General features: G+C 39.9%; 1 protein-coding gene across 1 annotated transcript in view; it reads right to left on the bottom strand.

Moving 5' to 3' along the window:
* pcdh1a (protocadherin 1a) overlaps positions 1–8,161 on the bottom strand; it is a 92,926-nt gene extending 84,765 nt beyond the window's left edge. The window contains exons 1-3 of the mRNA XM_067399392.1: positions 8,143–8,161; positions 3,276–4,094; positions 523–2,709 (exon numbers count right to left, since the gene is read on the bottom strand). Of these exons, the coding sequence (XP_067255493.1) occupies positions 523–2,709; positions 3,276–4,067 (2,979 nt within the window). The 5' untranslated portion in view covers positions 4,068–4,094; positions 8,143–8,161. The remainder of the gene's footprint in view (positions 1–522; positions 2,710–3,275; positions 4,095–8,142) is intronic.
* Between the last annotated feature and the right edge of the window lie 9,531 nt (positions 8,162–17,692).

The raw sequence follows: 17,692 nt of genomic DNA, 5'->3' as shown, positions 1-17,692 counted from the left end.
CCATCTAAGCCAAAGAAAGTGACTTTGGACTTGTTCAATAGCAGCAGGTCAGATGGGCACCTCTCACTGGGTAGATCAGAGTACATGAGCAATCCAAGAAAGCATGAACTCTAGAAAATATGACCATTTTACACTACCACGCTACAAAAATACTATGAAATCATTTCTTGACTGGACCTTTGTAATTGTCTATTCACAAAGTAAATTGAAGTGTATTTTTTGACAGTGAATTGATGACCAAAGTATATAGAGGGAGCATGATGTAATACAAGAGCCATTTTTGACATCTTTCAAACAGACAGATTCTTGTATGCTAAGATGGTCTTTTCATATTATACACTGGGAATTCAGCCACAACACACGTATTAAAATGAGAATAATATTTAGCACATATATAGTAAAATATTCAAATATCAACACCATTCTAAACAAAATTGGAATGACCTATATCAGTAATTGCAAGCAAAACCCATTTTTCCACCACCACATTATATATATAAAATCAGAAATAAAGACTGGTACCGTTTTTGTGCTGTATTTTGGTTGATTGGTCTTGTAGCTGTAATCCGAGTACTGGTCTGAGCCGGTGGAGTTGTCATCACCGCCTGTTCCCACAAAGGTGTTGGCAGCAGGGAGCTCCTGGACAGCCTGATGCTTTTGGGAGGCAGATGGGGACTGGGCCTGGAGCTGGATGGAGGGCAATGGGGAATTGGAACGGTAGTGCCTGCCTAGGTCAGGGCTCCCAGGTGGATATGTCAGAGGCAAATGGATCCTGGGGCTGTCGTTGACCCCATCAAGATTAAATTTCAGACTCTTTTGAAGGCTGACTTCCTCATCCTCTCCAAGAGGTTTAGGTGACTTTGGTGGCTTACCTTTTTTACCCTTTCTCCCCTTGCCACTTTTTGGCCCTTGCTTGGGGGCATACAAATCTTTGGTCTCCTTCTTGCCAGCCTGATAACCACTCTTAGCTTCTCTTTGAAGGCGATGCCTGATGAAGACCACCACAACAATCACAGTGACCACTCCCGCCACTCCAGCTAAACTGCCATATACAATGTTGCTCCTCTGGGCAGCCAAACCATAATCTGGGTCTCCTGCAATGTCCATATCCAGTGGGGTGTACAAGCTATGCCCCACAAGTGCTTCCACATGACTTACATTAGCAATGGTTTCATTTACGTAAATGTGTACCAAGGCAATAGCATGACGGGATGGTTTGCCCCTGTCACTCACTTTTACCACCAGTCGATGCAGACCACTATGTTTTCGAGTTAGTTCCTTGGTTAGTGTGATCTCGCCATTAGATGGAGAGATGTAAAAAAGGTCATGTGGATTTCCCCCAGCAATGCTGTATACTAGTTCAGCATTGGAACCAGAATCAATGTCCTCTGCTTCAACCACTTCTACAACACTGTCTGGAGCAGCCATGGGAGACAGACGCATAAAGGATGAGTTAGATGGTTTGGTGACAACAGGTGCATTATCATTCTCATCGAGGACATTGATTGTCACTCCAACGTAGGATGACCTGGGTGGGTCCCCTCCATCTACAGCTTTCAACCGGAATGTGTAACTGCTCTCCTTCTCTCTGTCAAATGAGATACTGGACAGAATAGTGCCAGTACCATTCTGGATCACAAATTTGCCCACATCCGGTTCCACAGAAAGTTGAACTTGAGCATTCTCGCCCTCATCCATGTCCTGTACTGTTACCATGCCAACAGGGCTAAGAGGTGGCATGTTCTCCAAGACTGAGAAGCTGTAGCCACTCAACATGAACTTAGGATCATTGTCATTCCGATCAAGTACTTTGATTATAACTGTGGCAGTTCCCCTGTGACTGGGAACCCCTTTATCAGCTGCAGTAACACGGAACTCATAGCGCTCCTTGTGCTCACGATCAAGAGGGCTTCGAGCACGTACTTCGCCTGAGCTGGGGTCAATCTCAAAAAGCCCCCTTGTTGAAGAGTCTGCAATAATGCTGTAGACAAGCTCTGCATTGGTGCCACTGTCTGCATCTGAGGCAACTACATCTACCACCTTTTCTCCTGGTTGGTTCTCCTCAGCAAACTCCACTTCAAACAGGGTTGGTGAGAAAATGGGGGAATTGTCATTTGTGTCAGTCACTTGGACTTTTAGTGAGTTAGTGCTGGACAGAGCTGGATTACCTGAATCCACTGCCACTATCTCTACCCGGTAGTCCCTAACTCTTTCATAGTCCAGAGGTGTTGTCGTCTGCAGAAAGTACTTCCTCTTGTTGTCAACTGATGAATCACTTGCTGGCCGAAGCTGGAAAGGAACATCACCTGCAACCACACAGGTCACCACGGCATTCTCTCCCTCATCCTTATCTGAAACCTGTACCAATGCCACTGCAGTGCCAACTGGCATGTCCTCTGAAATGTTTGCTACCCCATCACTATGAGTCACAAGACCAATGCCTCGAATCTCCACTGCTGGTGCATTGTCATTCTGGTCCGTCACATCAATAGAAACATACGTTTTAGAACTTTTGGGTGAGGGGCCTTTATCTCGTGCAACGACATAAAATTTCAAATTGTTGATTTCCTCACGATCCAATGGGCCTTTGACATATATGATGCCTGATGAGCGGTCTATCCGGAGCAGTTTTGGCACAGGATCAATGGCCTGATGTAATGTGTATTCAATCTCGCCATTAGGACCCATGTCTGAATCATTAGCCTTCACCTGCAATAAAAATATTAAATAAATTGGACTGAAACAAATGAATATGTAAAACACTAAAAAAAACAAAATAGATTTTACACATATACAAGACGATTTACAAAAATAGGACAAGACTGCAAAAAACAACATTCATCAGACATTGGGCATTAAATATTGTGTATTTGAAAACAGGGAACCTATTTATAGCGCAAAACTGGGAACATAGTCAATGTATTGCATAACAGGATTTCTGGGGCATAGGCTATCTATAGAGAGTGGGGTTCCTTAAAAACAATCTATACAGATCATCTTAATAATCTCTTTCAAATTTATATTAATTTATACTTGTTTATTTTTTAACCAAATGTGTGTGTATGTGATGATCAAAATGGATTATTCTAATCATTTAAGAAAGTGCATGTAGTAGTCAGGCCATACTTCACTGGTGTAAAGCATCAAAGTGAAGAACAGACAGCTGGGAGGTTGGGACAGCAGTGCTCATTAACATTTCACACTCAGACATGATGCAACAGACAATTTATCTTGCCTTGGATCTAAAGGTTGACCTAGCATGTTTGCCATTTTACCTGTAACACAGAGTGTCCGATTGGGCTGTTCTCTGCAACCTCTGCTTCGTAGGAGGATTTTTCAAACGTGGGTGCATTGTCGTTGGCATCAGCAATGACAACCCTCAGCAAGGCACTGCTGTAGCGAGGTGGATTGCCTCCATCCACAGCTTTGATGGTGAGGTCATAGGAGTCTTTCAGCTCTCGATCAAGACTTCCCAACACAATGAGTTGAGGCAATTTTTCACCTCGGTCCTCTGCAACTTGCAGACCAAAGAGTGCTACAGCCTCTGGTCCTGCCGTTAAGGTGTAGTCAGCTACTCCATTCCTCTCTGTATCTTTGTCAGTGGCCAGTGGAATTGAAAAGAGTGACCCCATGTGGGTGTTCTCTGGAACTGAGAGGGTAAGGACAGGTGAGGGGAATTGTGGTGTATTATCATTGATATCCTGCACCTCGATCCTTCCCTCTATCAGCCGTGGACTCTGATTTTGAATAAGGTCTGTGACGGACACCTCAAACTCCAGGAAGCAGGGCTTGCCTTTATTACGACAATCCTTCAGTGTCTCTCTGTCTATGGGGATCTCAGTGGTAAAGATATCTCCAGTTTTGCCATCCACCCGCAGATAGGGAGCGCCCACCTCTAGTTTGTACAGGTGTCCAGTGTCTGGTAGCCCCTGGTCAGCCGCCAGGCTGCCAATCAGTGTGCTTGGAGGCTGTTCCTCATGTACACGGTATAGAATGCCTCCCACCGCACCACTCAGCAAGTCCAGTAACAGTCCCCACAGCAGAAACAACACCACAGGGAGATCCATGGGCCCTCGGAGAGGTAACACCTCAGTCTGCAAAACAGCATGAAAAACATGTTAAATAATCAACAACTGTGCCGTGCGGTACTCTTTTGAATAAACAGAGAAAAACAAACTTCATTTTTTTATTTTAACTTACTTTACTGTTGATGGACTAGGCAAGGGTGAAACAGAATTCACACACACACTATTTTGTGTACACATTGTGAGCACTAAATCCCGGGCTAAGAGTTGTAAAAGCTCTCCGGAAAATGCCTCTTCCCCCGACACCACTAAAAGCCTCCTCTCTCATTATCTTACATTATTTATCATCCTCATTTTTGAGCAGACAATTACTTGTATGTAAAGAATGGAAAAGAAGGCCTACTGTAAAAACGTCGTTCACAAAGGTGTCTGAAACCATGTTAATGTTTTCAACTTCGGGCAATGATTTAGTAGCATAACTGTTACAACAATGCTTCTTTGCTTAAATCTGGAAGTTAAATCATCCCTATTAATACCACACAGGAAAATGTTAATTAGCACCCTTTTGAGTGCCTGTCCAAGCTAAGCTGCTTTTGAAAATTAATGATTTAGAACACGTAATAAGACACTTCTTAATGGGCTTTTTAATAAGAAGGTATGGTTTACTGTTAGGCTCAAAACAACAGCTCAGCAAGCTTTGTACTATTTACAACATAAATTAAACCATCTTATATGCAGTTTATAATGCATTTCCTCAACATACCCTTAATCCTATACATATTCACAGCCAGTGATGGGGCTATTATTTTGGATGACTTCCCTTTAATGAAGGTTACACTCATTTGATTGGCCCATAACGTAAAATAGGCAGTTTCTCAATGCAAAGTGCTGATGAGACAAAAGGTACGAAGAAGACTGCTAACACAGCAAAGGAACCATTCAGCATCACAGAATGTAGGCTGAAAGATTCCCTTCTGTGAAACACCGGTATATTAAGACGCTGTACTCCCAGGTCACAGAGCACCTGAAGGCCAGCCCTTATCTCACAGTACAGATTTACTCAAGACAGATGAAAAATATCTGTCCTATCAAGGCTCAAAAGTTTCAGGCTAATTTACACACTGTAATGCTCATGTTTGATTTTCAACCTGCTAGGCTTCCTCATTAATCACTATCCTCTATTTTAGCATCTGCTTTGATCTGTATTCCCCTGGATCCAGGTTTCTCTCCTTTTTAAGCACTGAATGGTTTTGGAGTTTAATTATTTTCTGAGTGAGAAGATGCTGTGCCTTTAAAGGACAGTCGACAGTTTATTGAGCTGTGGCACTTAATGCTGCTGTCTTTAAAGACCCTGTATGTTTATATGCAAAACATCCATGTAACATCTAGAATGAAGAATAAGTCAAACCAGAATCAATACAGGATTTGCAAGTGACCATGATCCAAAGGAAAGTAAATAAGTGTTATACAAAATAGCTAAACACAAGAATGCATAGAAATCCAATCAGAAATCCAATTCCTCCGTATCTGTTAAGATTGGGAGTGCAGTGTATTGATGCACTAATTGCCCAGGTATTGATGTGTCCTCTTTTTGCATTTGCAGGGCAGCCTCCTGTCGATTTAGCTGTGCTGATAGTGTATAGGGTAAAAACATGATTAGGGACTGTGGCATAAAGCACAGCCTCCAAAGGCCCAGGCAATAACTTGCACTCATGGCAGTGGGAAGGTGGACCCTAGTAATGTGGTAAGACTGGAACATTGGATCTACTGCTATAGATGTGTGAAAATACTCATAACGGTTATATGTTGGCCCATTCGTTATGTCCTAGTGGAGAAAATGCCATTTCGTGGCTTTTTGTGCATTATGTTTCTTTGTTTTTTTCTTCATTTGAGAATTTATAAACCTTAAGGGCTTTAAGTATGCTGCTGCAAATCACTGGCTAGCGCATGTAATTATTTGTAACCACACAATTCAAACTGAATAGAAATCCACTGACACCGCACTGCCCTACAAAGACAAAGCACAATAACTACACATTTGTTAAAAGTGGGTTATGACCGAAATTGGGTCTATGATCTGTCCTCTAACAGACAGATTTGGCTGAACTCTCCTCAGATTCAGAGAAAACGGGGTATTAAAAAAAAAAAATCAATCAAAAAACTTTGAAGCTATTTCCTCAGTTCTAGCACTGGCAGTTATTGCATTTTGCCTTTGTAGGATGATTCACAGGGAAGTGAGAACATTTTGTTGAAATGTGTAAAGGGGAGGTTAACTTGCTTGCTTACTTTTTTCAGGCCAACACTGACAGGTTGTAGAAACAACTGTCTTTTTTTTTTTTCACTCCCTCAACAGCTACAACAAATTGACACAGATTCATACATGAATCCAGGAAATCATAAAAATAATATTAAAAATGTAAAACACAGCAACACACTTTACATAAGAGACTCTTCACCCCAAGAGCATAAGCACTTCATCTCATCCTGATAAGAGTCTACAAACACTCAGCAAACTATTTAAGGGCTGTTGATTTTTTCAACTATTCAGAGTGCCTCACGAACAAAAGGTTATTATAATAGCTCTGAACTCAAGAGTAAGCCGGAAAACATGTGGATGAAAACATTTAATATACAGTCTGTTTCAAAGACATCAGTTGGTTACACGCTGTGGAGAAGCAATGAACAGAACATATGCTCACCATGGACTGACTGCCTCCCTGGTGAACGCTAGCACACCTAGACAATCTAAACGAACCAGCCACATTCAGCCAGTGTATCAATCTCACACAGCGCTGCGAATATTCAGAGGTCTGTTGAAATTACAGCACAAGCATTTTCAGACAGAAACCTCAGTTGTAATGCCAAGCCTTGCTTACACTGCACAAGATGTCTGCAACAATTTCAGAAATTAATATGGGTGAAATCCACCCTAAACAAGTTCTGAAGTCATTTTTGACTGATAGTTCATGCAGACATTTCATTTTCCCTGAAGTATTGTGACCTTTTATTTTTCTGCAGTGCTGTAAATCATCTGTTATCACATTCATTCAGGTTCAACAGGTTTAGCATTTCAGCTCAGTCCAATTAAATCAGTTATCCATATTCGTCCACCCTATGGACAAATGCAGAGTAATTTTACAGGCTGTTTAAGACCATACTTTTTTTTTTTTTTTTTTTGGACCAACACAGGATTATAAATATCCTTTGCATAACGTCATTAAGAACAGTATTTCTTATTTGATAACTGCAATATTTATATATATATATATATATATATATATATATATATATATATATATATATATAGGGTGAAAACATCAACAATGATAATAATTAGCATTATTGTCTTCTTCATGGGGGTACGAAGTGATTCTATATTTATTTATTCATTCAATCAACTGTTTTGGATTTTAAACCCCATTTTGTAGATACACATCATCCTTTCCTTATGGGCTCAGAGAGGGTTGTGGCTGGAGATGGTGGAAGGGGGAATCCTGTAATCAGCCTTACAGGGATTTGACCAAACATTGATCCTGCTGTTGACCCAGCCAACCCAGGTGGGCGCTCCACTGCGATTTCCTTTATATCTGCAGTCCTGTTGAATAAAATCTAACCCCGTGCGACTAGATGGCGAGTTTTAACGATAACAATGTTATACATGACTTGCAGTTGCGCGCAGCAAACAGTAGCCTACATTCAACTGGTCGTTCGTCAACTATCTTCATCGCAGCTGGCTTACGAATAAATGTTCTGCACCTTAAAATGCGTAGCAAAAGACCTGCAAACCGTTTACTGCATAATAAAAATGAGATTCCCTGAATTCGCGTCGCACTAAATGGGCTAAGCGGTAACAAACAAGTGCCATTTGGTTATTTGTATGTAAACCTAAACAGCCCGATTGATTCTGGAAAACAAACGCCATGCAAATGTGGTCAGAATCTCGAAATAATAAGGGCTCGCACACAAATCACTGACATCAATACGTAATCTTTCATAACCCCTATAGTTTCTACAGTGGCGCCGTGTATCGAATATTTAAATGTGACCCGTCGACATATCGAACCTTCCCCTCAGCTTTATTCATTTTCCAGTGGCGACAGTAAAGTTCGTTGCCTACCTTCGTCGATCACTTTTTCCTGCCAAGACCGAGGCTTCTTGTCTGAGGATCAACTACAGCTGATGTTTCCTTCGAGGTTACGCGGACCCCTAAACACCTGATTTAAAGAATCCAGACATCAAGAAAGCATAAAATCCTTCCGTTGGAAACAATCCATAAGTAGCCGAGCTATTTTCCACGCCATTCCCACGACTCCGCGTCAGTTTGATAACATCGGCACTCATTTAAGTGATAATGAATGAGAAATTACGGCTGATGATGACTGTTCAAATGTCTTTGCTGTTGTTTCTCAACACAAACGCTTTTAAAACGAGCAACTTCTCCCGTTTCAGTCCATAAATCCTCAAACACCCATTTTAAGAGAGTACAGCTTCTCACAAAATGTGATAGTGCTCCTCGTTATTTTTACGGAATGATAGCATAATCTACCGGAAATAATGTAAAAATGTAACAGTACATGGCAGAACGTATGGATTCGGGTTTTCCCTCTTCGCTTTCCTCAGAAGTAGACTATCAACGCAGTTTTGGCACAAGGATCTTCTCCGCACAGGGTTAATCCTGCATTTCTATGCATGTGAGGGAGTGAGTGGAGAGATTTCTCAGCACCGCGCGCTGTTCCCCTCTAGAAGCGCGCGCAGGCGGACGCGCAAAGCGAGAGGAGGTGGGGCTCTCACGCGCCACAGGCTGTTTGATGAAAAAAAGCATTTAGGTTAGGAAAATAGTATAATTGTTAATAGCCTAATATATGGCTCATATATGTTTTAATTGTGTTTCATTGCTTCCTATTAGCGTTTTTGTTTTTTAGTTGGAACATTTCAATGAATTGTCTGAACCGGCTCACAAAACCAGAATCTGACCGAATCGGTTCGAGCAGTTCACGAGTCATTGAACTTTGAACAGGCATTTCCAAAACAACGCCTTCTCTTTCGAACCGAGAAATCATGTGGTCTTTGGACTAAACTGAAGATTTGACTAAATAAAATGAGGTACTTGCTTAAATCAAAAATGATAAATGCAAATGAAAATTGCCAAATGCCTTTGTGTTGTAGCCTAAATGTTTAAATGTGTAAATGTTTGGCTGTAAAAAAACTGAACTGGTAATAAATAAATAAACAAACAAACATCCGTATTCATAAAAAAAAAAAAAAAAAATGTGGCGTTTTATAGAACAAGTTAACATCGCCTTTGAACCGGTACTTTGAAACGGTACGGTTCGGAAAAAACGATTCACATAGAGATGAGTCAAATCACCATTTCTTTTAGCAAACGTCTGCATCTGTTTTTCATTTAATGAGTTATTAGTTTTAAAGGGTGCGTGGCTTCAAAGTCTTTAAGCATCAGACCCCTCCAAGGGTCACTCACGGAGCTCTGCTCGTTGTGTCGTTACTTTCTCGTGCGTGGATCATAATCCTGAGCAATTGGGTCGTAAAATGTGATGAGTATTGATCGAGTTGGAATCGCATCCAATGAACAAATACAGTTTGATGCATTCAACAGTTAACAGCTGAGCGCTCTTTGCTCTTTTGGCGCCACCCACGGGCGGCATGTACACACGGCTGGCAAAGCGTGTTCACGTTGCCTCTAATCTACCCCATAAATCCACTCCTCCATCGCCCACGCCCACGCACACACACACACACACACACACACACACACAGAGCCGCTGTTGTTGTTCTCATGCTGAAAACAGGATGCTAGATTGTGTAACGGTTTGTGTGAAGAGAAAGACTAGACATCATCCATGAATACAGCCTATATAAAAATGAGAGCATTAGAAATTAATGGAGGTGTAGTTCAGCAACATGAATGAAGACACCAACAACAGACAGGAAACATCTACTGCTACGGCCTACGTTTATGTCTTTTAGGGTGGGTGAGATGAGTTGCATGCGTTTACATGCAGCCAAATGAATCAAATACTGGCACAATCTTATTGAAAAGCCTTCATGTAAACACCTCAATCGATCCAATTGGGCTTGATCTGAATTAAAATTTGTTTGGATTGAAATGGGTGGTGTAGACCTGAAATAATCTGATCAATAGGGAAAAAATGAACTATGTAGGCTACATGCTCGAACCTGGATATCGGATTCAAAAACACCTTGCACGCACACATGCACAGTGCAGTGATCTGTATATTTACATGTTTTACATCTTATAACTGTTCCCATGTTTATTTTTGTCCGTTGTCTCACAAACTGGGAAGTGGAGGAGACTTAAAAAGGGTAGGCAATGTTTTTCATAAACACTTTTTGCCATACTGCTGACACTTTCTTCACATCCTGATAGCAATTAATAATAGAAGTGGTCTAAAAAAGTACATATATCTTCTGTGCAGAGGTCACACATTATCAGCATGTTCCATGAGGCCATGCAGGTATGGAGACACACAAGTAGTATGAATTCATAGTATTCATAAAACAGTAGACGAAAAGTACCTGGATGACCTACTACTTCTGGCGAGATTCTGAACTGCGCTAACCATGTCCAAAATGGCACCCTAAACAATCACGGTCTTCCTACGATTCCACACTTTTGTCACGTAACACTGCTTTGACTGTCAGGTAGACGTCTGCTGCAAAGCTCACTTCTGTGCGGGCTTGGCAAAACCCAGATAGCAAATTTGTGTCAGTCCAAGATTGGCTCAAAAGCTACTTACCGAAAGTGAGGCAGACCAACACCGAAAATAGACCAAAACTCACCCATAACTTCTTCCATGTCCTAGAAATCAGCCATAACTGGCCCAGAACAGTACCAGAATCCCCAGATGTCAGCCAGAAAAGAGCAAAACTGCTGCCATCATCACCCCAGAACTCATCCAGAAGCAGCTGAACTGATATTATGCCAAAATCTAATTTATATTACATATATTCATACTATATAGAATGTACTTTTTAACGGTCGCAAAGTAAGTTTCAAGCCAAATATAGTACCTACTATACAGTATGCAATTTTGAACGCAGCAACAGTCACAGAGTGCCGCAAACAAACAGCAGCCACCTATTACAGTTCCTCTTGAACCAAAACAATGAGCTTATGCTGCGTTCACGCCATGTCCTAATTATCATAATTATGAAATATTAGCTCATGAAGTTCTACTCTGAGCTATTCACATCCTCAGAGCTCTTTAAGTTGTTTACGTTCATTATTATTGAAATGTTACGTGCTTTGAGACATGAGGTAATTTAATGCCATCTATTATGACGATTTGCAGACTCTGCTCTGGCTGAGCACATCCATGTGTTTTGAAGGAGGCATGGCTTAGAAGGGTGGGATCTTATGCTTTCAAAGCTAGCTTCTATTGCTAGCCTCTACAAAATTGCACTCACTAGCTTTAATATTTATTTGCTATATAAAGGTCTTCTGATATAAATGTCAAGCTTCTTTTTAGATGTGCCATTAAAACAAAAATGACAATTATACTCTGGTGGTTTTCTCCGGTTGTGAACTCAGTGACTGTGAATCAGATTCTGAAGTTTAGGGTTTAAATAAACAGAACTTTCAGAATCTGAAATCAGATCTGAATTCAAATTGAGGAGGATTAATGTAAACATAGTGTCTAAAACTTAGTGTTTTGTTAGCATCAGAGCTATATTATCATTTAAGAGCCATGAGAATGTTCATACAAATACCAGTGATTTGGTAGTCCTGATTACAGTGCGTTCCAAATTATTAATAGGAACTTGATAGGAACTTTCATTAATAAGCCTTTATCTGACGGAGTTCTGCTGTGCTCTAAATCACTTACAAATCTTATGATAATTCGATAATCTCCATTCAGTTTCACACAATATTAGTTGTTTTCATGCCTTTTGCACATCATTGCACCATTTCATGCTTTTCATCTTCAGAAAGATCTTTCTTCCTCCCCATATTGCATGAGAACTGTGACTTGCTTAATAATGTGGAACAACCTCTAAGTAGGGTTTCCATAGATCTGGCAAATTATTTTGTCTGAGATTGTTACCAGTTATCTAAAAAGACATGGATAAATAAACAAACAAACATTTTCTTAGAAAAACTAAAATCTGAATGTTTATTGTACTGAAATCGTACTGATATGTCAATTGCACAATAATTTGGAACGCAGTGTATATGCTGAAATTTAGTTCTCTCATCTTGGAATGAACTCCACCTGTAATTCTGCTCATTCATTTCTATTAAAAATTGTGTATTTCCATGCATTTATTTTATAAGTTCTGTATTTAGGCAGTCAGGAGGATAATGGATAATGTTTCATGCTCAAGTCCTTCATTACAGATAGCAAGCCAAGGCCAAAACAGTTTAGCTTCATCTCATTATGAAGATCCTGTGAACTTTTCATACTTCATTTGTCTTTCATTTAAAGTTATTATTCACCTAAAACTGAACATTTACTGACTCTTGTGTCTTGTTAAAACTTTCGTTTGACACAAAAAAAGTGTTATTTATGGCAGAATTTCCAAGTTGGTCTTTTCCATACAATGAAGCTGTCAAGCAAGATTTCACACAAAGCTACCGTATGATATCTGAATTTGGTCTGAACACAAGTATGAACTACTTTTAGGGTTTTTATTGCAGCTTAACAGCTCCTTGTCCCCATCCACTTTCACTGTACAGAAGAAAGCAGCTCAGACATTTTGCTAAACATCTTCTTTGGTGTTTCAAAGGTTTAGAACAACACAAGTGGGAGTAAACAATGACAAAATTTTCAATTTTGGCAGAACTATCCCTTTAAGTACCCAGTCTGCCAAGGCCTTTATTGATTGTCATGAGACCAGCGGAGTAGAAAGTAGAACCTGCTATGCTTAATTCAGTGTTTACATTGCAAAACTGAGGATTCAACTCAATATTTTTAGCCCTGTATGTTTTCAACACGGTAGATGTTTCCTGCACTGGGTGTAACAGCATGCCACCTGATGCTGTCTGTTAAAATCACGCAGCTCCCACCAGCCGAGGGGAGGTCTGTATGAAAGAAAGACAGCAAGCAGTTTGTCCTTCGAAAAGAGTGCAACAGACGTTTAAGATTTTTTTTTGGTTGGAAACTACACGTTTAATTATTTCCACCATGCTGTGGGGGGTTTATAAAAGCTCAGAGGGGAAGAACAATAGAAGTTGGATTCTGTATAGATAAAACCGAGCCAATAACCACATCCACCTCGCATCATTCCAAAAATCCCATTTTTGTCTGACCTAAATGCTAAAAATGCTTCATCATCTTTTCATAAAGTCGTCTTTATATAGACATCTTTTATGAAAGATCAATACAAACTTGTTAAACCTAATTATCACAGACACAGCAAAGCTTTGTCGAGCCACATCTCCCTGGTCTTTGTGCAAACATCAAATCCGATCCATGGTGAACAGTGGTGACAGAACCCAGGAGCTTCCAGAGAGGCTCACTGCAGCAGACCCCGAGCCTGGCCCTCAGGGAGAGGTAGGACTTCTTCTTTTCTGCCAGGCGCTCTGAAGACTGCCTCTTTCAAAGAGTTCCAGTGTGTGAGCCTTTCTCTCTCCTCTACCAGTCTCTCATTAGCAGCAAACAAACAGCTGTCGGGTTACCTCTCTTGGGCTCTCATTAAGCGCTGCCAATCATTCACAAGTCTGTCGCCAGCCAATCAAAGAGAGGCTTCTACCCACGCTGTGCCCGCCTTCATGCAATAGGGAGGAGGTCAGAGGTCAGCTGCGCTCTAAGGCAGTCTTTCGCTATATCTTTTTGTATGATGAGTAGGGCTGCATAATTAATCAAAATTAAACCAAAATCACAACACAACCAGGGTACATTACAAATAATGCGAGTTACGTATTCAGATTACCTTTTCTAAGTAACTATTAAAGTAACGTACAACGATTTTGGCCACGATTTGGTCGTCTGAGACAAATTTTGAGAATCCTAAAAGATTCCTATAGACTAAAATCTGTAGTCTTTGATCACTAGTTTGACATATTCACAGACAGCCGATTAAGGACTGTTGCGATCAAATTTTACCTCCGACGAAATTCTGGCAGTGTCAGAAGATTTGGCACACAGTCTTGCAGCGTGACTTCTCCTACGATGAATGTCAAATTGTCTTCATTTGTCAAGACAAGCCGTGATCAAAATTAACGCTAGAGATGTCTTTGTTAGCCACCATTTCAGTCCTGTGTGTAATGCAGCTCACTGTCACCGAATGTATGTGGGTTGCTGATGTAAAACTCCGGACAATTTTTCATGCGCGAATCCGTGAATATGACCAAAAACGCTGTATTCTGCTGGCAGGCCATTAGATGGCGATAAAACACTATAGACTGCACGTGTAATGCTCATGTGCACGACGTCATCGTTTTCACAGGTTTGCGTTTTTATTGTTTACACAGAGATCATCTTCAAAAACTTGCACTTTGAAACTCTTTTTCAAAGGTTTACGTTTTCAGACCACCAAAATTGCGTTGTCATGTAAATGGCCAAAATGCATAAAAAGTGTTCTGTTTTTATTTGAAAACGGTGTTGTGTATAAATGTGAGTGTGACGAGCAGGGCGGGCGAGAGCCGTGAGGGAACGGCGCAAGGCCGGTGACGCGAGTGATAACGAGTCTCTCACGGAGGAGCTCCGGAGGCATAAAAGGAGGAGTGACATCAGTGAAGGACGAGAGAGGACCAGGCCTGGATATTATTTTATGTTTTATTATGTTTGTGTGGCCGGCAGACGTCCGCGAGGGTCTGCCGGCATTACTTTCGTTTTGTTCTTTATTTTATATTAAAGTTTGTTGAATGTTCACCGGTTCCCGCCTCCTTCTTCCCATTTACGAACTGTGTTACAGTGAGCATGCATTTACTCAAACAGATCCAGTATTCCTGAAAATAAAAACGGTAAAATGCAAATCCAGAATATTACACAAACCTGCAATAATTTAATGTTAAATTTAACAAATATACTTTATGTATTTAATCTCACTTTATTTAACCAGTGTCATTGCTTCTTACCTTTGGTGATCCAATTCAACAATAGGCCTACTAGTAAGCAAAAATTACTTTAGATAAACATTACATTTGTGTTTAATTTTTTTGTATTATCCTTATTTATTTGAGTGTTGAACGCCATCTATTGCACAGGTATGAATTTCCTTCAGCCTGAGGCTTTTTCATTTTTCTTTTGGTGTAAAGGGGCCTTTACATTTGCCAAAAATAATTGTTTTTTTTTAATTATTATTATTAAAAAACAAACAAGCAAGCCCAGCCCACAGTAGAAAAACTAACATAAAAAAAAAATACTTTCCACAAAATGAAACACAATTAGTTACTTTTTTAGGAAGTAATGCGATATTGTAACGTGTCACTTTTAAAAGTAACTTTCCTCAGAACTGGATATGACTTAGTGTGATTATCAAACTGCGAAGGCTGCGTTTTAATTAAATAAATATATGTGCTGCATGTTTCAGAGTGATTTGCTGTTTGAATGTGTTCATATTAAGACAGCCGTAAATATTAGTATTGTAATTTTTTAGTTGTAATGTAAATTTGTTTATTTTACAGTGAAATATTTCTTGTATATTTTATGGTAATAATAATTAATGAATATTTTTACTATTGTTATTATTATTATTTTACAGCCATATTGATATATAATCACAAATTTTGGTCAAATCACGCAGCTCTACAAAGAAGTACAGCAAACTTCTTTTTTTGAAAGCACATTTTTATCAGAAAAATGGTAATTAGTTTTTTTTACCCAAATCATGCAGCCCTACTTACAAGCATTATAACAACAACAGACAAAGGTAACAAAGAGCATATTTAATTGTTAGTTTTTTTTTCTTATTAAAAAAGTGTTAGAAACCCAAACAGTAGTAAAAACATCTTTCACAGAATTCTGTTAAATACTCCAGACAAAAGCAACAAAAGAAAGTCTACATCCAGGTGTTGTATAGCCTGAAACCTGTTCTAATGAAAGGTGAGAGACTTTAAAATCACCCATCTTTTGTTCTTTGATTGTGTAATAGCAGTGACTCATTCTTCACAGAGTTTGCCATAATGACACTCCCTACTGTCAATCAGTATATTCAAAAATATTCAAAGGGGATAAAATTGCATAATGGCATAGGAAACTCAGAGGGGGTGCAGAGGAGTTGCTTTGGTTAGTGCTCTATTTCACAAGCAAAGCAGTTTGATTATTCGTCTCTTTAGAGCATGAGATGGTTTTGACATTTCCACACAGTCACTTCACACAATATGCATGCGGATGACATACGCATTGTTCTTCTGCAGCTGAAACTCTCTTTTTCCCTCTTTCCCTCTGATGAATTAAGTACTGGAATGGAAAAGCATAATGTGTGTGGGCATTTTTCGGTTTCTAGAAACCAACATTTACACATTAAAACGACTTTGTTTCAGAGAAACTCATGTGAATTAATGCTTCAGCCCTGAGGCTGACTCACGTGACAAGACCGCAGGGAACAATTAACTGGGCTTAGGAACGAAACCAGGCAGGAACCATTTCTACACATTTCAGGGTCAACAGCTTTTTGACAGCGCAGAGCCAGTGCATGAAGAACAAGACATTCCCACCCAAAGAACCTGCTAAAGTTGCACCTTTCAAACGAAACTGTGGATCCAGCCTTGAAAACGGTACAGGGGAGTAATGTTAAGAGAAAGGCCAAACTCTTTTAGCTCACTGAATCTCTGAATGTAAGAGCACATTTATATTCAGAGGGTTTGTTGACCTTATGTAAAAGCTATATTTTGGATGACCAACCACTTTCAGCTCTGTCAGCCCCAAAAAACACTACTTAATGCCCCATTCACACTGACAGCGATATTATTGTTGGAGGTCACTCGGTCGCTATACTGTTGGTTGCTAGCTTTTGCTGCTGGATACGCTAACATTGTTGGTTGGCTGCGTAACTAGCAGGGTTGTGCAAAATTCAGAATTCAAGAACTGAAGAATTGTAATTCAAAGAAAGTCAATGCAGGTAATAAACAAACAACACGAGAACAAACCTCTTCTGGAAGCGTTCGTTTGAGATTCTGTTCATGTTCATTGATCAAGATTTATATGTGAGTAAAAGCCTAAATTAAATCTGTTCATCATAAAAAGTGATCATGCCAGCGGGTTTAAGCATATCATTAACTATGACTGATCTGAAGGGGAGTCTCAAAAAAAGGTTATCCCAGTATATTTTTCTGCTGATATGAAAAATCGGGTAGATTAAGCAATATAGCGGGTGTATTACGATGTTATAATGAACTATATGCCTTTCTCCACTGACGTTCTGAGCTGTTTAAAGCATTTCTAAAGGAAACTGATTTTTAAAGAAGACAGCTGTCTTAGCAACACATTATTAACTGTTTGATAATGTAGTCATATTAATTACCATCATGTGTCCGACGTTGTAAAAAGCAATGCCATTGTGCAGCGTTTACCTCAGTAAGTTGACCGAGTGGATCTCTGAGCTAGTGTGAGTGAGTGGAGGTGGGGCTAATTAGCATATTCATAGATTTGCGTATACTAAATGAAGCAAAGGTGTAGAGTTACACTCAAGCTATTTTAAGGCATGAAGATTTTTACGTTAAAATATGTCATTTTGGTGATCAA

The sequence above is a fragment of the Chanodichthys erythropterus genome, chromosome 10, assembly GCF_024489055.1.
Source record: "Chanodichthys erythropterus isolate Z2021 chromosome 10, ASM2448905v1, whole genome shotgun sequence".
NCBI lineage: Eukaryota > Metazoa > Chordata > Actinopteri > Cypriniformes > Xenocyprididae > Chanodichthys > Chanodichthys erythropterus.
This window is presented reverse-complemented; position numbering and strand designations above follow the sequence as displayed.